The sequence below is a fragment of the Ictidomys tridecemlineatus genome, chromosome 5 (assembly GCF_052094955.1).
Source record: "Ictidomys tridecemlineatus isolate mIctTri1 chromosome 5, mIctTri1.hap1, whole genome shotgun sequence".
NCBI classification, from domain to species: domain Eukaryota; kingdom Metazoa; phylum Chordata; class Mammalia; order Rodentia; family Sciuridae; genus Ictidomys; species Ictidomys tridecemlineatus.
In genome coordinates this window covers 149,101,621-149,125,671 of record NC_135481.1, presented here as the reverse complement: position 1 = coordinate 149,125,671, position 24,051 = coordinate 149,101,621, and the positions used below count along the sequence as shown (strand labels likewise).

General features: G+C 38.6%; 1 protein-coding gene across 1 annotated transcript in view; it reads left to right on the top strand.

Annotated features, from left to right (window-relative positions):
• Positions 1-23,108, top strand: part of Chsy1 (chondroitin sulfate synthase 1) — a 72,256-nt gene extending 49,148 nt beyond the window's left edge. Inside the window, exon 3 of the mRNA XM_005320081.4 lies at positions 20,169-23,108. Within this exon, the coding sequence (XP_005320138.2) occupies positions 20,169-21,758 (1,590 nt within the window). The 3' untranslated portion in view covers positions 21,759-23,108. The remainder of the gene's footprint in view (positions 1-20,168) is intronic.
• The last annotated feature ends 943 nt before the right edge of the window (positions 23,109-24,051 follow it).

Below are 24,051 nucleotides of genomic sequence, written 5' to 3'. Positions count from 1 at the left end.
CCATTCAAGTATATATACATGTACACACACTATATATTTATCAGCTTTTCATTGCTGTGACTAGAATATCCCTCAACAACTTAGAGGAGGAAAAGTTATTTGGCTCACAGTTTCAGAGGTTCAGTTCATGGTCAGCCAACTCCAAATTAAAGCAGAACACCATAGCAGAAAGGCATGGTGGAAGCTGCTCAAGATGTGACAGCCAGGAAGTAGAGTGTGAACAAGGAACCAGGAACAAAATTCAAATCTCAAGACACACCTCCACTGTTCCACTTCCTCCAGCCACCTCCTGCTTGCCTACAGTTGCCATCCAGTTATTCCATCCAAATTATTAGTTCACCGAATTGATTAATCCAGCGACCGGATCACACCTGTCATAATCTAATCATTTCATCTCCTGCATTAATATAGGAGCTTTTGGGGAAACACTTCATATCCAAACCGTAACATACATGTAATGAAATATTTGCCATCTTAACCACATATTTTGTTTATTTGTTTTGTGGTACAGGATTGAGGCCAGGGGTGCTTTACCACTGAGCTACGGCCCCAGCCCTTCTTTTAAATTTTTTTAAATTTTGAGATAGGATCTTGCTAAGTTGCTTGGGGCCTTATTAATATGCTGTGAATTGCCTCAAATTTGCAGTTCTTCTGCCTTAGTCTCCCAAGTTGCAGGGATTACATTCATGGGCCCCATTCTTAACCACTTTTAAGTGCACAGTTCAGTAGTATTAAGTGCATTACATTGTTGTGAGATTAATCTCTAGAACTTTTGAAAATCTGAAATTACCTTTTAAAGTAAGATATTCTATTAGAATTAGAAAAGTAGGAAGCCAGAGGCATAGCACTACAGATGCCACAAGGTGTTTTGGTGTCAGGGAGTCACGACCACTCAAGCATGGTGGCTTGGCATCAGGGAGCTGAAGAGCAAGGAGAAGCTGAGCTCTGGATGGGAATGTGGATTGCTTGGGGAGGGACACAGCATTATGGAATGTGGTTCAGTTCAGCCAAGTCTGCTCATGTCCAAAGGCTCTAGAGCAAAATCAGTAGGCTTTTTCTGTAAAGGGCCAAATGGTAAATATTTTTATAGTCTATGGTTTCAGTCCTAGCCATTCAGCTCAGCCTTGTAGTGCAAAAGCAGCTTTCAACAGTAACTGAATTAAGTGAGCTGTGGGCATTGAGTGCCAACCCCTGCTCTAGGTGGGCATGATGTTTTTGATCTTGAATCTGTAACCCCTGGCTGTTTCTTTATCAAGGAAACCACTTTCTTAGAGTTCATTTTCTTCTCTGTAAAGTGGGAACAATACCTAGGGATGGGACATAATTACATGAAATAATATGTAAAATGCTGCTCAGAGAGTAGAAGTAACTATTGCAGTTTTTTTGTGAAATGTCATTCTTGGGTGATATTTAAGCCATAGAATGTTCTTAGGCCTCTGTTTTTAATTCAATAGCAAATTTATAACTTGCATGACTTAGGAAAGGGCAAAACAGCTACCTACATCAGACACTTGAGAAATACAGTGGAGATAGATGTTAATTTCTCTAGCCTGTAACAGGGTAGCTATTCCAGGTGTTCCAGGATGTTGTAGACTCTGTTCTTCACAGTCGTTGAGGGATCCAGGTTCTTCCATTTTGCTTCTCTGCCATCTTCTGTAGCATTGTCCTTGATGGAGATGGATCACATGGTTACTATGCTGAGGTTAGAGCCCTAGAGAGACGATTGGGGACATATCACTTCCACTCACATTCTGCAGGAAAGGACTTGTGTATATGGTCATAACTCTAACTTAACAGAAGGTCAGACAGCTGGAGTCAGGCCACAGTTTGTCAACACAGAAAAAGGAGGACAGATCTCATGAGGTCACACTGTTGTGTCCTATGGTGAATCCCAAGTAGCCTGTTCTCTTGTAGACTGGATTTTTCTTTCTCAAGTTACAAGTGTAAGTTCACTTTTGGAATTCAAAGCAATGTACCAGGCTCAGAAGGTTAAGAAATATAATTGCACAATGCAGTGTATTTGGCTTTTAAGTTAAACCGCTTCTTATTTGAGATCAAATTAGACTTTCAGCAAACATTTTCCATTGGCTAGAGTCCTTGGTTGTTAGAAATCGATAAACTATCTATTTGTAGTTTTGGTTTTATGTTTGCTATATTATAATTTACTATTATATTAATTTATAATTTTAACATATAAATGCCATAATTTGAGGTATCCTTAGATACTTAACCTAAATTCTTCCTGGAAAATCATTCTAGCTACACAATAGATATAACCACTTGGGAGTACTCTTGAAATACGGTATAAAGTAGCATAGCAATTCAGATGAGAAAGTTTCTCTTAGGGTGTCTTCACTTATTAAAGCCACATATTGTGGTTTTCCCTGCCATAATTCTTGAGTTTGGGTATGCATTTGTGATTAGACTTATATTTGAGGGGCATAGGAATGCCTTATCATTAGTTATCAATGTTTAACCTCAGCTCTACAGAAGGAACATAGTAAGGAGCTTACAAGTCAGTTTTTTTCAATATTTTGAATGAAAATCTCAAATTGGATAATGCTACTTACTTTCATGAAATAGAGCAACATTTGTGACTCATGAATATTTGCATAGATAACATACTTGGAAGTGAAGTAAAACAAAGACTGAGATAGTTAAACATGCTTTGTTTCTTTTTATTCTAGGAAAATGCCTGTAGTTCATGTGAATTGCTAGGGTCATATACAACTTATGTAATATATTGTGTGTTTGACTAAGACATTTGGAAAGAAAACAAGGGATTAAAATTATGGTTTTACTGCTTATGTTGGCTAATTGTTCTGTAGTGTACTTTCTTAGGTATGGACCTAAATATGGAATACCACTTGATAACATTAGAATCATGGCTAATTGTTGTGGTTTTTCCTAGTTATTTTAACATTAATTTTACCCTAAGGTAGTTACAGTGGTTAGCTCTAAGCAGTAAGAATGGAGTTATATATATATATTTGCCTTTCTGAATTTTTCTGTTTCTGCCCGTGAATGAATAACCTCTCCCAACACACATCCTTTTTTGCATGGGCACAGTCCCATCTGACACCTGTTCATATATATGGGGCATAAGAAAGTGCCCATCAAGAGACTGGGAAAGAAGAAGAAGAAAGAGGTCTTCATTTCTTCTAGTATAACTCATTCTTATGAGAGTTAGGAATATTCCCACTGTTCAGTTAGCATATGCTTATTTTATATATACTTTTATTTTTATATTTAAACATAACATTAGCTAAAGAGAGGCTAATGAAAATTGTACTTTTAGTCTCAGTTGACACATGACTTATTGCTTTGCCATTAGCCTTTAAGTTTCCTTTCTCACTTCTATGAATTTTTTTGTTTACTCTTAGCTTATAAATTTTAGTATCTCTTTCTTGGGTTGATCCTGATTGATAAATAGAACAACTTGATTTTATTCATCAGTAATGTTAGCTATTTCAGGAAAATAAGATGCTCAGAAGTATAGTTATTACTCTGACATATTTATAAGTATGCATACATTGTATACTTTTCAGAGAATATAATTAATTTTGCATCTGAATGAATTATTTTGCAAATATCAGAGTAGGATTTTTTTGGCGGGGGTTAGTGCTGGGGATTGAACCTAGGGCCTTGTGCATGCAAATTAAGCACTCTGCCAACTGAGCTATATCTCCAGCCCTTCACAGTAGGATTTTAAGTGTCTCCTCCTTTTCCCAGTATTTTATTTTATTTATTTTTTTTATAGTCAAACAGACACTTTAGTTTTTTTTCTTTTTTTTAAATTGATTTTATTTTTAAAATACATGACAGTGGAATGCATTGCAATTCTTATTACACATATAGAACACAATTTTTCATATCTCTGTTTGCATATAAAGTATGTTCACACCAATTCATGTCTTTATACATGTACTTTCTTTTCCCAGTATTTTTATAATGAATGTATGTATTAGCCTTCTGCTACTGTAACAAAATACCTGAAATAATCAACTTAATAAGGGCTTTATTTTTGTTTCAATCCAAGGTCACTTGGTCCTGTTGCTTTTGACCTGTGATACACACAGTACATCATGGTGGGAGCTTGTGGCAGAGGAGTCCTATTCAATTCATGGTGGCCTGGAAGCAAAGAGAGATAGGGGAAGAGGTCAGGGTCCTGATATCCCCTAGAGGGTATGTCCCCCATGACTAAAGACTTCTCACTAGGCCCCACTTTTTAAAAGTTCCACCACCTCCCAGTAGTGCTAAGAGATGGGGACCAAGCTTTAGCACTGTGAACCTATGGGGAATATTCCAGAGCCATACTATGGTAATATGTATTGCTTTATATGATAAAAAAGATTTAAAACTAGTAATCACAAGTGATGTAGCTATTTCTATAAGAAGGCACTTTAAGAATCACATGGTTTATGGGTGTAGGTTTATAAAATGCTGTTTGTAAGACTATCCTTTGTTCATTATCTCCCCTTTTATTTTCTTATAGCCAGTCCTTCTTATAAGACACATCTTCCAGAATCTGTTCAAAACTCTGAATAAAGAAGTAGATAAGAGCTGGGCATGGTGATGCATGCCTGTAATCCCAGCAGCTCAGGAGGCTGAGGCAGGAGGATGACAAGTTTAAAACCAGCCTCAGCAATTTAGCAAGACCCTGTCTCTGATTAAATTTATAAATATATTTTTGGAGGGGGGGATGGGGGGAAATCCCCCCCCAAAATTGAAATGTTCTCTCTGATATGTGGATGCTAACTCACAATAAGCAGGGGATGGTGGGCAGGGGTGGGGTAGAAGTTCAGTGGATTAGACAAAGGGGAAGGAAGGGGGAATGGGAATAGAAAAGGCCTTAGAATGAACCTATCATAACTTTCCTGTGTTCATATATGAATACATGACCAGTGTAACTCCAGTCATGTACAACCACAAGAATGGGAATGTATACTCCATGTATGTATAATATGTCAAAATACATTCTATTGTCATTTTTAAAAGAACAAATAAAAATTATTTAAAAAGTAGTTAACATCTTGTCCTTTTGGCCTCCTTTTCAGAAGTACATTCTTAAAAATAGAATTTGACATTTTAAGACACCACTGTTTATCCTCCTACCTTTTGTGGCTCTCACCGTCATCCTTTCCCAACCAAACCCACACAGAGTCAAAGTCAGGGCTTGGGATTTAATTTAGAAATAGAGGCAAGGTTAGAAAGTGGGATTGTTCAGGGACTTAGAGGTAATCATGTATATCAGTGATTCTATTCCAGGTGGGAGCAAGAAGTATTGGCTGTAATAGATTAAATGCTACTGTATTTGCTTAGAAGCAGCTTTCTCATTCTTTTCCTTTTAGCACTTAATTATTATATAACTTTATTTACATGGTGCAGAATATATCAAATATGAAACAAGGAATATAGAGGCAACATTAATGGCAAGATAGTTGTTCTGGCTATATAATTCAGAAATAAAATTAATTTATAATTTAAATTGCAATAATGAAGTGTCATTTTGAAATTATTTTAAAGTGTTGCCTGGCACATGTGAATAGAATAAGAAACAGAGGAGTAGACATGTTTAGTTGAGAGAGGTTTGCCTTGAATGAACTTTTTATTGTTTCCTTTCAGTTTATAGTATTTGGCAGTCCGTGTATTAATGTAAATAATAGAGCACAATTTACCCATTCTTTATTTTTCTAATTTAAAGATTACTTAACTCCACTACTTCTAGTAATGACTTTCCTGTGGAAGACTTAGTAACCACATGCAAAGGGCCCTAGGAAAAGCACTTAGTGTTTTTGAGTTACTCCACTTTCATGAAATGCCTCTGGATCCTACTCTGTTCTGGTGTCAGGCCAAGATGGTCAGCTGACTGCTTATACCCAAGGAGAGAGTAAGTGGGCACTAGGGAGGTATAAATGTGCTCCATGGTAGTCCTTCCTTTCCTGGTACCCAATGTTGCTGAGACATGGTGCTCTCACCTACTTGCAAAACAAAAATGACTGCAGCATCATCTCCACAACCAAGAGAGTGTGTTTTCTTGAGAAGTGAAGGTTCTTGAAGATGCACATCATCCTAGTGTGGAAGATCATCTTCCTTTATTGCCAGGACTATGTGTGTTGTGTACATATTAAATGGGGGACTTTTCAGCTCTATTGATTACTTTTATGCTTTTTCCATCCTAAATTTTGTTCTATGGAACTCTTATGCTTGTTCAGAGATTTTTAAGTAGTCTTTCTAGCAACATTATTGACTGAACCACTAAAGTACATGTGTGCATGAACTGGAGCCTCCGCATGAGCCTGTACAGAGAGATGGCCACATGACCTAGAGTTTGGAAGTTGAATCTAGCTGCATTTACAGTAAGGAGCATCTGTCTGCCCTCAGGTAGATAGTCAAATTGGTGACTTGACCACTGTACCTGCTTTTTGCTCCTAGAAGTGCTCCTTGCACAGAATAATGGTGTCATATCTATTTAAGAAATGAATGTTCCCAGCTACCAAACATTGGACAGTCATTGTTTATTTAGTTTTCGGCGGACACAACGTCTTTGTTTGTATGTGGTTCTGAGGATCGAACCCGGGCCGCACGCATGCCAGGCGAGCACGCTACCGCTTGAGCCACATCCCAGCCCTTAGAATTTAATTTAGTCTATGCAAGTTAAGTGTTTGTTGCAGCTCATTGATGTTATAAAATCACACAGGTTGTTAGCAATGGGGAAGCAGAAATAAACTTATTTTTTAATCAGATGCCTTTCAAGGGTTAAAGAGCTAGTAACAATTCAAAACAGATTGCCTAAAGGAAGGATTATGTCAAATGATTATTCAGGTGAAGTAGTAGGTTATTTTGGAAATAATAATAATAATAATAATAATAATAGGATGATCATTCATTTAGTATACTAAAATTCTTGGTAACATTCTGTCCTTAGGGTAAATGTCTATCAAGGGCATCTGTTATATGCCAGGGTCTGCTAAGTGTTGGAGCTGCAGAAATCTTATGTGAGACCTCAAGAGACTTCAAGGAACTTCAGTCTGGTAGAGCAGATAGAGAAAGATAGTGTAATTTCTGAGGATTCTAGGGCATCCTCTTTTGAGGATGCTTTTCCTCTTGGATCTGTCTGAAAATATTGATTATCCGTACTCTAAAGTCTCATTCTCATAGCTCGTTGCCTTATTTGTTGGGAGTGGGAGTTGGGATGGAGGGCTACAAGATGAGCCTGTCTTGCCTTAGGCCAGTTTGTCCACTGGGCCCTATAGCCTGAGAATGGGGGAGGTAGAATTAAGGAGAATGTAGTTCCCTGCTATCCTGTCTCCACACATGCACAGCTTCCCCTAGTATAAATATTCTTTTTTTTTTTTTTGAGAGAGAGCCGGGAGAGAGAGAGAATTTTAATATTTATTTTTTAGTTATTGGCGACACAACATCTTTGTTTGAATGAGGTGCTGAGGATAGAACCCGGGCCACACGCATGCCAGGCGAGCGTGCTACGACTTGAGTCACATCCCCAGCCCCTCGATTCTTTTTTCTTTTCCTTTTTCCTTCTCCTTCCTTCACTCCTTCCCTCCCTCCTTCCTTCCTTTCTTTCTCTCTCTTCCTCTATTTCTCTTTCTTTCTTTCTTGATAAGTTGTTCCAGCTACTTTTGTTGACAAAGCCTATCTTTTTGTTGTTGTAGTTGTATGTTTGCATGTGCCTATGTTGGTTGCCTGTATTTTGAAAACTATTTGTAATTTTTTTCTCTGGGAATTTAATACTGTAAATATAAAGCTTTAATAACTCTCTTTACCACCACCACCCTACTCTTTACTTTGCCCATAACCCTCTCCAGCCAGATTTTTTTTGTGATCTTGTGATAGAAAACTTTTAAGAACTGGTGCCTTGGAGTAATAACTGTGAAATGAGAATTCCCCCTCAGACTTGACTTGTACTGAAGATGACAGATGTTGGAGACCTTAACTCTTGAGCCCCACCTTATAGCTCCAGTGAGTTGTCCTAACTTAACTCACTAGGCTTTAGTGATCCAAATTCTTTTGAATCTTTAGGTGTTTTGTTTATTTTTTGATAAATACTGTAAGTTAAAATACCATAGTGTGTCTTTATGTAGAATTGGAGTTGACAATAGATCAAGTATAAATAAAAACAAAAATTATAGACGGAAATGAACTTGTAGGCTATCTTTGACTCATACAGTTATTTTGGCTTTGTGTCCCCCACCCCTTTCCACCCTTCTTTGTCTCTCTCTCCAAATTTGAACTGAGTACTAACACTTATAAGAGACTTTCCACACACAGCTGGACTTCTAACTTCCCTTAGGTCTGACAGCACCAGCCCTCTATTACTATATCCTCACTCCCCCACTCATCCCTTCTGGCTTACACCTGACTTGCTTGGGTAAGTTTGGTTTTAGTTTACTTTTGTTTTGACTTGTTTTTGGTGATCTCCTAGACTAGAGCTTAAATCAAGATGTTCTGGGTCAAGTGTGACATTGGTACCTTTTCCCATATTGACTAGAGTTAGGACAGTGCTGGAAGAGGATAAGTGGAGGCTAGTGGGACTGGATCCTAGGGCTAGAGGGGAATGGATTTTAAAAATTCGGCTTTAGAAAGAAGGCCCTTCCTAGCAGGTCCAGGGCCAGAAAATGATTCTGTTCCCTGCCTGCTCTGTTGAGTTCATGCTTATGTGTTCTCTGTACACGGCCTTTTGAATTCTCACTGCCTTTAGTGAATATTTGGCACTTTATCTGTATAGGAGTTCTGCATATATTCATTCTACATAACGCTGCCATATCTGCTACTTTATCTATTTGGTTTGAGGTGTGTGTGCAGAATGAAAAAAACAAAAACAAAAACAGTATTATCCAGAGAGCTCAACTAACCATCTGCCCTAAAGTCAGGCACATATAAAGAACAAAATAGAAATTTGTTTGCGGTACCGAGGATTAAACCTAGGGCCTTGTATGTGCTAGTGCTCTACCAGTGACCTATACCCCCAGCCCTTTTTATTTTATTTTGGAGAAGTTCTCGATAAGTTGCCCAGGCTGGCCTCAAACTTGTGATCCTCCTGCCTCAGCCTCCTGACTAGCTGGGGTCACAGTTATGGGCCTGAGATGGGAATTTAGGTGCAGTTTTCCAGCTACTCAAAATGGTTGTGTCCTACTTTGCCCATACTGATTTATTCAAACCAGGGAATGTCCACTTGCAAAATCCTATTTCAGTTTTTTCACTTTGCTAATATTGTCTTATGCAGAAGCCTTAAATTACTACCAGCAGCTTTTATTTAACTTTGCCAAGATCAGTTCTCAGTTGCTTTGAAATGGGCCATGCTTTTCTTGAAAGTGTTTAGATTTCAGAATTGGACACTGACCATTCAAGACTCATTTATATAGTTCTCATTTTTTAGCATAGAGCCTAGAGTTTAATTCCCATTAAAAATTTAGTTTTTATGAATGGAGTTTTTTAAATACAAAATACTGACTCCTTGAACTTAACTGGATGAAAATTGGCAAATCCTATGCAAAACCTAATTAGGAGAGACCTCATAGGAATGTGTGGGGTAACCATATGTCACTAGAGCTAGGGACAGCACAGTTTCTGTTGGTGGTCAGCCTAATTATTAGCAGACCCCCACTTTCATCTCAGAAGGTTTTACTTTGGACAATAAATTTTCTAGAAGCCCCACCTGTAAGTAATATGAGAATGTTAATTTAAATATTTAAACTTTTGTGACTCTGGCTATTAAAACCACCTGATCTGTTGACATATGGGCAACTTATATTTTCTTTAAACCAGTTTTCAGAACAAAAGGATGAGAAAACAAATTCCTTGGAATGAATTGAAACACTGCATATGCACATTTGAATTAGGAGTTGTCGATCTGGGGCTGCCATAGTCTGTTGATGTGAAGGAACTGCCTATCTAATGAAAGACTGTAATGTAAACTGTAATGGGGGAAGGACAAGACTTAATGAGAATGTTGGCATTCATTGCAGAAGACAGAAAGCACATTTGCTATTGAAGACCTTAGAAAGTATTTGTTAAGGAAGATTAGATGTGGGTGGTTCAAGGCTATTCCCAGCTGGTCTACAAGTTCCTGGGAATAGCATGACCTTGGGAATAGCATGACCTCTCAAATTTACCATAGAATGACTCAGCGTCCTATAGTATTTCACTAAGGGATATGGCTTTCCCAGAGTCAAAAGATTATGGAGGTATTTCTTAGAACAAAGGATAAGGACTGTTTGGACACTGGAAATTAAACAATCTTTCCTACTATCCTATCTTAGAAAGTTTTTTCAAGTAGTTTTTTTAAGTGTTTTTTTAGTTGTGTATGGACTCAATGCCTTTATTTGTTTTTATGTGGTGCTAGGATCAAACCCAGTGCCTCACACTTATGAGGCAAATGCTCTACCACTGAGCTACAATTCCAGCCCCTAGTTTGTTATTTTTTAATGCAAAGAATACCTATTTGCATCAACTTGTGTTTTCTTCTGTTAACTGTTTTACATCTTGTAAACAATATGCCAAATTATAGATGATCCAATTACCTGGCGATAATAAACTTTTTAAAATTCTAAAGTTGGTATTATTCAAAATATCCTTTATAACTAGCTATTACATATTTGTTGTTCCTGGAGTTATAAAATTAACTGTTGAGAATCTCATATCCTTAACCTTTTATTTTGTGGGCTAGAAACATCCCAGGGATATGTTGTTACCTTTTAATGCTCCCCATGTAGTTTTACTCCATGATGTGAGCTTTTAATGCTGCAGCTTCAGCCAAATCAGGAGTAGTGGGCAGAAGGTGTGACTTCAGACAGAGTACACATACATCTTGGTAGTAGCATAAAATTAGTAAATATCTTCATACAGCCTTATTTCTTTTTAACATTTCTTCTTGAAATTGTTTTATTCTAAACTTTCTTCTAGAGAAACAATAGTTTATTTCATTACCAGAAAATTGCTAAAATTTTGATATAGTCATACATTTATACTTCTTGAGAGTTGAGGGTTTCATCCTCTAAATCCAGGAAATTGCCTGGAGTCCAGAAATTAAATCTTCCCTGCGTCTTTACTTGCTTAATGAGGTACCTTGGGGTGAGCGTTGAGTTAGCCATAATATAAGGGAAAGAGAGAAAATGGATAGAAGATCTTGACCAATCATTTCTCATTACAGTTTCTATGACCACATAGTTTAATTTCATCTCACCCACAGGATGCCTTGTTAAATACAGTCAGGTGTTTTTGTTTTGTTTTGTTTTTGGTACCAGGGATTGAATCCAAAGGTGCTTAATCACTGAACCATATCCCCAACCCTTTTTATTTTTTATATTTTATTTTGAAACAGGGTCTTACTAAGTTACTTAGGGCCTTGCTGAGTTGCTGAGGCTGGTTTTGAACTTAAGATCCTCCAGCCTCAGCCTCCCAAGCTGCATCGTTTTCAGAAATTACAAGTAATTTCTGAGTTCTTTCTAACTTGGTTTTAATATATCATTGGCATTTTTGTTTTGAATTATATTTTATAATCCTTGTTCTTAATTTTGAAGATGATTTGTAAATGTTTTTCTCAAAGAAAATCTTTCTCTGAAATCTGAAGAGTCTATTTGATTTTTCCCTTGTCCTCTCTCATCTCATCATATTCCACCACCAGAGCCATTCATGATGAGGGTTCTTACAGAATTGAGGGGGTAGTTAAATGCACTAATTGCCTGAAGGTGCTGCTTGAAGCCAGTGTAGGCAGCTAGTGGTGTGGTTGTCAGTGTGATTTATGGGAGGTGCAGATCCTCACGTGTCACATCATATCTACTCACTGTTCTTAGTCCATCCCCATTAGCTACTTTTAGAAAGCCTGCTCTTTCATTTACATTAAGATTTCTCTTAAGACCAGTACACATGTGTGTTCTGTTCATTCTTTCTTTATCTTTGTTTTGTAGCAGTGGTAGTAGGTATAGGAAATAAATTCTTTGAGACAGTATGAGCCACTAGCCTGTCTGGGTATAGCATTGGCCTTAAGTTTCTCCAGCGTTCCTCCCCACCCCTGCTTATTTTTGTCTTGCAACAGACTTCTAATTCATTTTTTTTCCTGTCAAACTTTTGGATTTTAGCCAGAAGGTCTTTTCAACAACTTTATTGTAATTTAAAATTCTCATTCTGTTTTCAGGCTTCCATAAACCTGTATAAATGCTTTTCTCCGTATTGATGTGCTTAGCATATATACCATTTCAGGTGAAGCCTACCTAGACTCCAGTCACTGTAAAAGTAATCCCCATAGGCAGCCTCTAAAACATTTGAAAAATATATTCCTGAAAATGTTTGGGGACATGGTGTTCTTGTAAGTGTGTAAGAGGTAATCAGTCGTACAGAGAAGATTGGACACCCACGGTGCGTGCATTCTACAGATGCTTCCCATTGGAGCCTGCCTTCCACATCTGTGTGTTGATAGCTAAGAGTAAAATGGGCAGTCCAAAAAGAAGAAGAAGAAAAGAAAAAAACAACAATAACATCATTTGTCCAATTTCTTTTTTCTTTAAATGTGCTTCTGATTTTTATTTCTTGGTCAGAAGAGCCCAGCCTTTTCCCCATTTGTTATTTTCTTTCTTTTTTTTAAATATTTTTTTCAGTTATAGTTGGGCATAATACCTTTGTTCTATTTATTTATTTATTTTTATATGGTGCTGAGGATTGAACCCAGTGCCCCTCACATGCTAGGCAAGCGCTCTACTGCTGAGCCACAACCCCAGCCCCCATTTGTTATTTTTTATGTATGATATATCATGTCAGTCCTCATCAGCCATTTAACAATGAAATTATTCAACAATTTCCTAATATTTCTATGCTTAAAGGCTTAACCCTTCATTATTGATCTGTCAAATGTATATTTGAGGATCTTATGAACATGTCAGGCACTGAGCTGTATCTGAAGTTGGTAACCATCAAAGTCTTGTAGTCCATGCTGGTCTGCTGTGAAACACTTTTCATGAGACTTTCTTACAGGGTCATCTTGGATTGTGCACCCCTCATTTCCTTGTTGTCATCTTCCCAGATTTGTGCCCCATAGGGGCATATCCTTCAGCAGCTTCCTGGGAAAACTGGAACGCAAGATAAATCTGAGCCCTTGAATATCTGAAAATCTCTCTCTTGTCTCTTTTTCCCTGATGAATAGTTTGGGAAGAGAATTGTACATTAAGGATGATTTTCATTCCTTCCACTTTTTAAGGCATTGTTTTTTAGTATCCTGCAGTGTTGTCTTATGTCCAGTGCTATTCCAGTTTCTGAGTCTTTGGCAGTTTTTAGATTGTTTTTCCTGCTGAGTACTTAAGAGTTTAACCCAGGCATGAGGGTCCTTAAAATCATGTGTCAGTTTTTTATATTGTTGTTTTCTTTGTACTTTGTTTTTTGGGTTTTTTTGGTCTTTTTTTCTTTCCTCTCCTGTTGCCTCTGTTTTGCTTCCCACTCCCCCGCCACCAATTTCCTGGGGAATTCTTCAACTTTGTCTTCCAATGCAGCTCCTTTTTTCCCCTATCTTATATTTAACTTCAAAAGTTTTTTTTTTGTTGTTGTTGTTCTCTGATTTTCTTTTTTGTAGTATTTTTTTTTAACATGGATGCAGTATCTTCTTTTTGAATATACTATAGTTTATATTTTTATAGGAGTTTTTTTTTTCTGTTCACTGTTTCTACCAAGCTTTCTGTTCTTTGTCTTCTTTATCTTTCCCTTTAGAACCTTGAACTCTTTAACTGTCTGAAGATTCTTGGTATTGGTATGTTTTTAAGAGTGAAGTATTTAAAAAGCTGACTGGGGGCTTTGTAGGTGAAGTTTTTCAAATTGCTGTCTTGGCTACAATTATCCAACATTTTGATTAACTTTGTTGGAGGACTACAGTTCTATGGGACTACTTGATTGATCCAGAAAAGACTCTACCAGATTCCTGCTTGACGTGGGGAATAGGGTTATGAGTGCTGGAGGGAATGGAGAGATGAGGTCTGGGGTCCTTTCTGCTAAATTCCAGAGACTTTGATTCCCTCTATTGAGTCTTATACCTTATAACAACATAGATGCTCAAGTTTGATTTCTGGAGAAACAACTTCAGAATATATGCTTAGCAAGACGGTAACTGCAAAGAAGTGGAAAATACTTGTACACAGTTGTATTTAGGAATACCTACTGTAAATGTTGAAATGTCCACTTTTCGTTATTTGTCAATCCTGATTTAGTTACAGTAACCTGGTAGACAATCACCTATCACAAGGTGCCCAGCACTTGCTGGGTAGGTTCTTGCTCTGGATGTGTGAGCTGCCTGGGAAATAAAAAGTCTGAAATAATTAGTAAGAAATAAGAGCCAGAGCCAGAAATTAGATATAAAAAGGGGAGCACTGATAGGTCTACCAATCCTGATAGGAGCTGGAACTGAACAACTGAAAAATGGCCCCACTTCTTAATATTTAAGGGAGAATACATCAAAGGCAGGGATGAGGTTTCAATGAGAGGAGTCTTGGTTCAGTGTGGAGAGGTCTTGTAGTAAACAGGTTGATTGGCATTTTGGCAAGCCACACCCATCTCCAAGAGGTTGTGTGGCTCCCTCTGGTCACCCCATCTCGGGTGCTGTGCTGAACTTAAGGTGGAGATTGGTAGGATACCACATGAATCAAGCATTCTCAAACCAGCAGGGTTGCCACTGGGAGTTCCTGGTACCTCAGGGCTTTCCTGCCTGATGACATCAACATCACTTTAGTTCATGCACACGGCTCAGTTCACATATGGGTCATGGATGGTTTCCAGCAGTCACCCATGCATTTTGACAGAAGCCTCATCATCTCAGTGGAAGAATCCTAACTTGGAGCATCTCTGAAGATGTTGCGTATCTCCTGCTTCCTCCCATTGCCCACGTACAGTGGTCACGAGGGAGGGGAAAGGGAATTTGGGGATCTACTTCTAGTTTCCCTGCATTCAATAGAGGGCCTTGCCCCTCCCTCTCATAGTCAGGTCTTTCTGGGGTTCACACAAGTGGTTCGCTTTCTCCTCAGAGCAGAGTGAGATTTCATATTCTCTCACTTTCCATGTCCTCAAGTTCTGAGAGCATTTTTATGTGTTCTGTCTCCTCTTGGTCCATTCTCTTGGCCCCTAGGGTTTATTCCTTTTATATTTCTTTATTCTCTTTTTAGAGGTGTTTGGGAAATGAGAATAGAAAAATCATGTGAGTTCTGCCACTCCTGTTTTAGCCAGAAGTCTTTGATTTATATTCTCAGTGTACCATTTTTACTAATGTGTTGAGAATGAAGACCGAGGCATGACCCAGTGGGGCCTGAGGAAAGAGGGGGTCTGAGATGCAAGGGAAATGGAATTGACAGCACAGGCTGTCTGCTGAGCAGGGGAAGGAATAGCACCTGCCTTTCTCACCCTTTTCATCCATATTTTTTATTGGTGCATTAAAATTATACATATGGTGGGATTCATTGTTACATCTTTGTACATTGTACATGATAAAACAATATAATTTGGCTAGTATCATCCCCTAGTGTTTCCCTTTTCCTGTTCTCCTCCCTTCCCTGGTCCCCCTTCTACTTTACTGATCTTCCTTTGATTTTCATGGGATTCCTTGACCCCCTTTTCTATTCCTTGTTCCTCTCTGGCTTCCACAAATGAGAGAAAAGATATGAACCTTGACTTTCTGAGTTTGGTTTATTTCATTCAAGGTTTTCAAGTTCCTTCCATTTTCCTTAAAATGATATAATTTCATTCTTCTTCATGGCAAAATAAAACTCTATTGTATATGTATACCACATTTTCTTTATCCATTCACCCATTGATGGACACCTCAGCTGCATAGTTTGGCTGTTGTGAATTGTGCTGCTGTAAGCATGAGTATGCATGTATTACTATCGTGTGATGACTTTAATTCTTTAGGATTAATATTGAAGAGTGGTATAGCTGGGTCACATGGTGCTTCCATTCCTAGTTTTTGAGGAACCTTTGTACTGATTTCCATAGTAGCTGTACTAAATTTCAGTCCTGCCAACAGTGTAAAAGTGCTTCTTTCTCTCCATGTCCTTTCCAGCATTTATTCTTTGTATTCTTGTTTACTGCTATTTTAACTGGAGTGAAATGAAATCTCAGTGTAGTTTTGATTTGCACTTTCCTAATTGCTAAAGATATTGGAACATTTTTTCAAGTATTTGTTGGCCATTTTTATCTTTTCTTTTGAGAAGTTTCTGTGCCCATTTATCAATTGAGTTATTGGAGGGGTTTTTGAGTTCTTTATATATTCTGGATATTAATTCTCTGTCAGAACAGTTGCTAGCAAAGGCTTTTCTCCCATTCTGTGGAGTCTGTCTTCAGATACTTGGTTCCTTTGCTTTGCAGAAGCTTTTTAATTTGATGTCATTTCGTTTATTAACTTGATGTTGTTTCCTGAGCTATAGGGGTCCAATTGAGAAAGTCATTGCCTGTGCTGAAGTGTTGACCCTGCTTTTTCTTCTAGGAGTTGCATAGTTCCTGCTCTAATTCCTAGATCTCTGATCCATTTTTTAAAAATATTTTTTTAGTTGTAGTTAGACACAATTCCTTCATTTTATTTATTTTTATGTGGTGCTGAGGCTCGAACCCAGCGCCTCGCATGTGCTAGGCAAACATTCTGCTGAGCCACAACCCCAGCCCCCCATTTTAAAGAATATTTATTTTTTAGTTGGACACAATATCTTTAATTAATTTATTTATTTTTATGTGGTACTGAGGATTGAACCCAGGGCCTCACCTGTGCTAGGCAATCACTCTACTGCTGAGCCACAACCCCAGCCCTCTCTGATCCATTTTGAGTTGACTTTTATTAAGGGTGAGAGGTAAGGGTTTAGTCTCGTTCTTCTACATATAGACCCCAGCTTTCCCAGCACTATTTGTTAAAAAGTCTGTTTCTCCAATGTATGTTTTTGGCACCTTTGTCAAAATTCACTCTATCTGTGTGGGTTTGTCTCTGGGTCTTCTATTCTGATCTTTGGTTTATGTATCTGTATTTATGCTTGTACCATACAGTTTTTGTTACTATAGCTCTGTAGTATAATTTGAAGTCAAGTGTTGTGATTCATCCAAGCGTTGCTTTTTTGGGTGGGGGTGGGGAGCGCTTAGAATTGCATTGGCTATGCTGGGTCTTTTATTCTTCCAAAGAATTTTAGGATTGTTTTTTTATAGTTCTGTGAAGAATGTCATTGGTATTTTGATGGGGATTACATTGAATATGTATGTTTTTTTTTAATCTGATCGTTTTAGCATATCAATTCTGCCCATTCATGACATGAGAGATCTTTCCATCTTCTTGTATCTTCTTCAGTTTCTTTTTTCATTGTTGTATAGTTTTCCTAATAGAGGTCTTTCACCTCCTTGGTTAGATTTATTCCTAGGCTTTTTGTTTGTTTGTTTTTAGGGTATTTTCACCTAGTGTTGGAAAACCATATAGATGGTTGAATATGTTTATGTCCTTGGAAATGAGGGGGCAGTGAGGGATTTCAAAAAATTCTATAGTTCTTCACATTCATTGTCAAAAATTGGAAATTATAATCAGTTGAAATAGAAATAACATAATTTAAACAAATATATATAAGGGCTCTAGCTTCCCACTTCTACAGTAGTTCCTGTACTAGTCCCCAGTTCTGGAGCATTTAGGCCCATACTGCTCTTCCCTGGGTGGAGCTTTCCTTTCATGGCAGTGCCCTTGGGTGGCAGCTTGAGGTCCGATGGTTCAGTTACCGGGTTCCTGTGCCATAGGACGAATGGTTTCTCAGAGTTAGGGAGCAGCTATTCAGAGGCTTCCCTTTACTTTTAGGGTTTATAGGATTGTGAAATAACTGTGTTTCTTTTAGCACTGCAGAGAAGTTTCCCAAACTTTTGTTGTGAATCCTCAGATTATACTTGGTTTCCACCTTGTAGCCCCACAGTGTGCACTCAGCAGCCAGCCAAACTGGAAAATGAGCGAGCAGTAAAGGTGTTTTCAACAGAGAGTTCATGCAACGTCTTCTGTTGTGACCCACATAAGGAGCAAAGTGGAAAGAAAGATTATGGTGATCATTAAATTTTATAATGGGACATTTATCTTATTATTTTTTTAAACTGGGGATTAAGGTACATCCCCAGCCTTTTTATTTTATTTTTTTAAATTTAGACAGTGTTTTCCTGAGTTGCTGAGGCTGGCCTCAAAGGCCTCAAACTTGCTATCATCCTGCCTCAGCCTTCTGAGTTGCCAGAATTATAGGAGTGCATCACTGTACCCGGCTGTTTTAGTGTTGTTTTTATCAGTTACCTTCAATTTGCCCCAACCATCCAGGGTTTGAAGAAGTCGAGCTCCAGATTACTTCAGGGCTTTAAAACAAAACTTGTTTTTCTGCCCTGCAGTTACAGTACGTAGAAGAGGAGGTACACAAGTGTATAACAAATGTCTGCTGCTACTCTACCATGAGTAGCATTGAGCAAACTGCTGGCTGTATGGGGGTGGGTCCTGAATTGTGTCTCAATTCCTCTTAACACACAAAAGTCACAATTGGTGTTTGTCCTGTTAGGATAAGTAAGATCTGTTTCCCCTTTCAAATCTTGTATTTCTTTTTTAAAAGAAGAAAAATTGGATTGCCTTTTCTAATTAATTATAAAATTCAACACTGACTTTAGTGGATGATTCCATGAATATGCTCACGTGTGGATCATGATGCAGAAACAGTCAGAAACAATGGTACACTTTGGAGGGCACTGCGACCCCAGTCTGATCCCTGCACCAGACTTCATGAGTGTTTGGGAGGGGAAGAGTCAGCATTTATCAGACACAGTTTGTGTAGGTGCTTGGAGCCCACCACACAACTGGTAGACCCTTGAGCTCCCTTTTTTCTTTTAAGCCATTCTTTGGAAGTATTCCCCTTCTTACTCCTATTGTTTGTATTTATTGGTAAATCATAGTATTCTGTATTAAAAGAAAATGGAATGTAGTAGCTAATTTGTATTTTTCTGTTATTATGATCATAGCAGGGGAAAAAAAGAATAAAAAATATGACTAACCAAAGGCAGATCAACTGGTCAGCCCAAATCCATATTATACATATCCAGAGTTAGTTTATAACATGAATAAAAAACTGAATCACAGAGGGAAAAAAAGCAGGCTTAACTTACCTGATACCAACTTCTAATGGTGTTTTTCTCCTTTTTTGAGGGGAAGTGGTGGAATTTTCTTCACTCCAGAAGACTCCGAAAAAATTCATCATCTACTTAACTGAATGTCCTGAAGAATTAAGCCCTTTCTAATTTGAACACAGGCCCCATGTTGGCTGCTGGCCCTTAAACTTATGTTCCCCCCAAAATTTGTGTCTTTGGATGGAAGAAGAGTTTGGCCCCATGCATACTGCACCCTTCCCAATGGGTCAGCATTTCCTGAGCTCCTGGGTCTGTGGGTGCTGGAGACCATGCTGAGCAAGCAGGCAGACGTGGAGAGTGTTTTCAAATCACACCTACTTTCAGAGACCATGCAGAACCTTCTTTCATCCTGAAAACACATCCCCCTGCCCCCACCCCCCACCCACCCCCAGCAAGGTTTTGTGAACCTTTCTTGGCTATCCTGTTCCTTTAGGAATCAATTAGGTTTATTTCTGCACATGGGTGGCTGGCTGCACGGCCTACTCTGCTGGTCTTCAGTGAGTGTGACTTGTTCTTTGGGGCGTGTCTTGTGCTTAGTGGGACCAAAAGTGGCATTCTTTCCAGACACATTTACTTAGTAACTGCAATCTCAAGTTTACACTTTTAACTTTTTTTTAATATCTTATTTACTTTTATGTGGTGCTAAGGATTGAACCCAGTGCCCAGACATATGAGGCAGGTGCTCTACCACTGAGTTACAGCCCAAGCCCCTCAAGTTTACACTTTTTCTTTTTGGGAAAACCTTTTCATAATTCTGCCTGCAAAATTATATTGGCCAACTCTAGTTGTTAAGTCTTATTTCTTTAAGCAGTTTATGTCTGTTAACTCTTCTAGTCTCATTCGGCTGTTGTTAATTGGGCTTTATCTAGGTCCATCTGTGTGCTCTTGCCTATCTAGAAGGATTTCTAATATTTAGATTTTTGTCTTTATAGTTACCACGTATGTAAGAAATTACAAGCATGGAGGGACACTTGGTCATGCAAGACTAAAATTGTAATTATTTTCCTTAACAGATGCAGCAACTTTTTTATGAGAATTATGAACAGAACAAGAAGGGGTACATCAGAGATCTCCATAACAGTAAGATTCACCGAGCTATCACGTTACACCCGAACAAAAACCCACCCTACCAGTACAGACTACACAGTTACATGCTCAGTCGCAAAATTGCTGAGCTGCGTCATCGCACAATACAGCTCCACCGAGAAATTGTCCTGATGAGCAAATACAGTAATACAGAGATTCACAAGGAGGACCTCCAGTTGGGAATACCCCCTTCCTTCATGCGGTTTCAGGCCCGCCAACGAGAAGAGATTCTGGAATGGGAGTTTCTGACTGGGAAGTATTTGTATTCAGCTGCCGATGGTCAGCCCCCCCGGAGAGGAATGGACTCAGCCCAGAGGGAAGCCTTGGATGACATCGTCATGCAGGTGATGGAAATGATCAATGCCAATGCCAAAACCCGGGGGCGCATCATCGACTTCAAGGAGATCCAGTATGGTTACCGCCGTGTTAACCCCATGTACGGGGCAGAATACATTCTGGACCTGCTGCTTCTGTACAAGAAGCACAAAGGTAAGAAGATGACAGTTCCCGTGAGGAGGCACGCATACCTACAGCAGACTTTCAGCAAGATCCAGTTTGTGGAGCATGAGGAACTAGATGCACAGGAGCTGGCCAATAGAATCAATCAGGACTCTGGATCCCTATCCTTCCTCTCCAATTCCCTGAAGAAGCTTGTTCCCTTCCAGCTCCCTGGGTCCAAGAACGAACGCAAAGAGCCCAAAGATAAAAAGATAAATATACTGATCCCTTTGTCTGGACGATTTGACATGTTTGTAAGATTTATGGGAAACTTTGAGAAGACATGTCTCATCCCAAATCAGAACGTCAAACTTGTTGTCCTGCTTTTCAACTCTGATTCCAACCCTGATAAGGCCAAACAAGTTGAACTGATGAGAGATTATCGCATTAAGTACCCTAAAGCTGACATGCAGATTTTGCCTGTGTCTGGAGAGTTTTCAAGAGCTCTGGCCCTCGAAGTGGGATCTTCACAGTTTAATAATGAATCTTTGCTCTTCTTCTGTGATGTTGACCTTGTGTTTACTGCCGAATTCCTGCAACGGTGTCGAGCAAATACAGTTTTGGGCCAACAAATATATTTCCCAATCATCTTTAGCCAGTATGATCCAAAGATTGTTTATAGTGGGAAAGTTCCCAGTGACAACCATTTTGCCTTTACTCAAAAAACTGGCTTCTGGAGAAACTATGGGTTTGGCATTACTTGTATTTATAAGGGAGATCTTGTCCGAGTGGGTGGCTTCGATGTTTCCATCCAAGGCTGGGGGCTGGAGGATGTGGACCTCTTCAACAAGGTTGTCCAGGCAGGTTTGAAGACGTTCAGAAGCCAGGAGGTAGGAGTGGTACACATCCACCACCCTGTCTTCTGTGACCCTAATCTGGATCCCAAACAATACAAAATGTGCTTGGGGTCCAAGGCATCAACATATGGGTCCACGCAGCAGTTAGCTGAAATGTGGCTGGAGAAAAACGATCCAAGTTACAGTAAAAGCAATAATAATGGCTCTGCACGGACAGCCTGATGTCCAGCTCTGCTGGAAGGGACATTTTTAATTACCTAATTTATTTTTCAAAAATTTTTGTATGATCAGTTTTTGAAGTCCATACAAGGATATATTTTCCAAGTGGTTTTCTTACATAGGACTCCTTTAAGATTGAGTTTTTTGAACAAAAATGTGATCAATGTTTGCCTTTGAATATATCTTCTTGCTGAACATTATGTAGCAGACTTGCTTAATTCTGACTTGAAATATCCCTGATGAACAAAACCTTTTATGTTTTTTTTATATTTCCTTTCCTGGCCCCTTCTCTGCAGTCCTATGGCAGAAAACATGAACATTCCTATGAAGTATTATTATAACAAACAAAAAAAAACACTGTAACTCTGGTAAATGTTCTATTGTGACTGTTAACCTTGCACAGATTCTACCTTTTATCTTTTTTTTTTTACACGTTTTTTTTTTAAAGCCATCTCAAGTTTCAGTTGTAAAATAAGTAAATGTGATAATATCTGTATCATCAGCATCAGCATCTTCAGCCAAGCTTTCCAAAGTTGATTATTTCCCCCACACTGTACTCCACTCATCAAGGTCAAGTAGCTTTGACAAGCCGCAGGAGTGAGGACAGCACAGCCAGAGCTGGGGTGGTTCCTGGGATGCCGTGGCCTGAGCAGGCCTGGCACCATGTTGTGAGAAGTGTTTGGCATTTTCTCTCTTGCTGACCCTTCTCTTTAGAGGGTGAAGTATTAATATTTAGAATGATGAAGAAGAATTACTGTAATAATTCTAATGTATGCAAACTAAACAAACAAAAACACCCTAATGAAAACATGGGGGGATGTGTATTTGGTTTCATTCACTTCGTCCTGTCTGTTGTGGAGATGGTTACTTCATTCTTTAATTACTGTTTGTTTTATCCTTGACATCTGAATACCTTTAATTTATTTAATATCCATTGTTTAGAGTTCTGCCATTTCTTGAGTACCTGTTAGTATTAATATTTATGTGTACCAGGAGTGTGGTTAGTATGTTTTATTTGCAGTAAACCGATCTCCAAAGATTTCCTTTTGAAGAGATTTTACCCCTTTCTTAATTTTCACATTCCTGTTTTACTAAATATTAAGTGTTCTTGGACAATTTTGGTGCTCATGTGTTTTGGGGACAAAAGTGAAATGACTTTGTCATTACACCAGAATGTTTGTTTTTAACTCACAGATCAAATGTGCCTTAATTTTTTTTCATTTAGATTTCAAACAGTTGATAGGCTTGCCATTTTAATACACATCATTGGAGATCTGCTTATTTGTAAATAGCCTATTGCTCATTTGGAAAAATAAACCAGTGAACAATATTTTTCTATTGTACTTTTGAAAACCATTTTGTTTCATTATTCCTGTTTTAGCTGAAGAATTGTTTTACATTTGGAGAGTAAAAAAACTTAAACACAGATTCATAAAGTTTTTTGAGTTATTTGAGGGAAGTATTTCTATGGGCTGCAGTTGGGGAGTGAAATGAAACTCATTTTCAAGTGTCTCTTCCTCTGTTTTTCCTAGAATGGACTCTTCTCCTTTGTTCCTCATCTGCTTGCTAACTCGGTGTTCTCAAAACAGACTAGGCCCTTGTCAGGCTCCACAATACAAGTGCACCTTCCAAGCTCCGTTGAATCTGCATTTTAACTTAGTGCCCCACATGTTTGATTAGTGTTTAACTAGCACTGTGCATATATGTTCTTGGGGTTTTTAGGACCATTCTAGCTAGAAAATAACTTGTATAGAGTTGCTATCTGGTTCAACATTTTTTAAAACTGATCTCTGATGCCAAAGTAGCAAGCTTTTGTGGATGAGAATTACACTCCCAGGAGAGGTATTTACAGTGTAATGACATTAAATCCTAGCATAATGACATCGTGCTCACAGAAAGAATTGCTGTAATTCTGCCTAATTGCCATTTACTCTGTGGGAGTGTTTAGTTTTTTTTTTCTTGGGAAGAAAAGCAGAGATACTTTTATTCTCCAGTAAGGAAGAGCATGATCCACATTTTGATGTCGAAGTCATGTAAATCCCTCCTGTTTATCCTCAACAGAGAATTGTAGGGATTTGGCTTTGGGTTGGGGACATGAGCAACAAACATATGAAGCTGAATGTCCATCTGTCCAGCATCTTGGTGACACCTGGCTAAACTTGTCATTTCCTTTCCTGCTCCCTCTCTCGTGACTGCCCGTCCTCCTCACATCCATGGAAGTGCTGCCTCCCTTCAGGGCTGTCTCCAGGAATACTTTCAGGTCCCAGCTCCCCATCCCCATGCTTGGGTGCTGCCT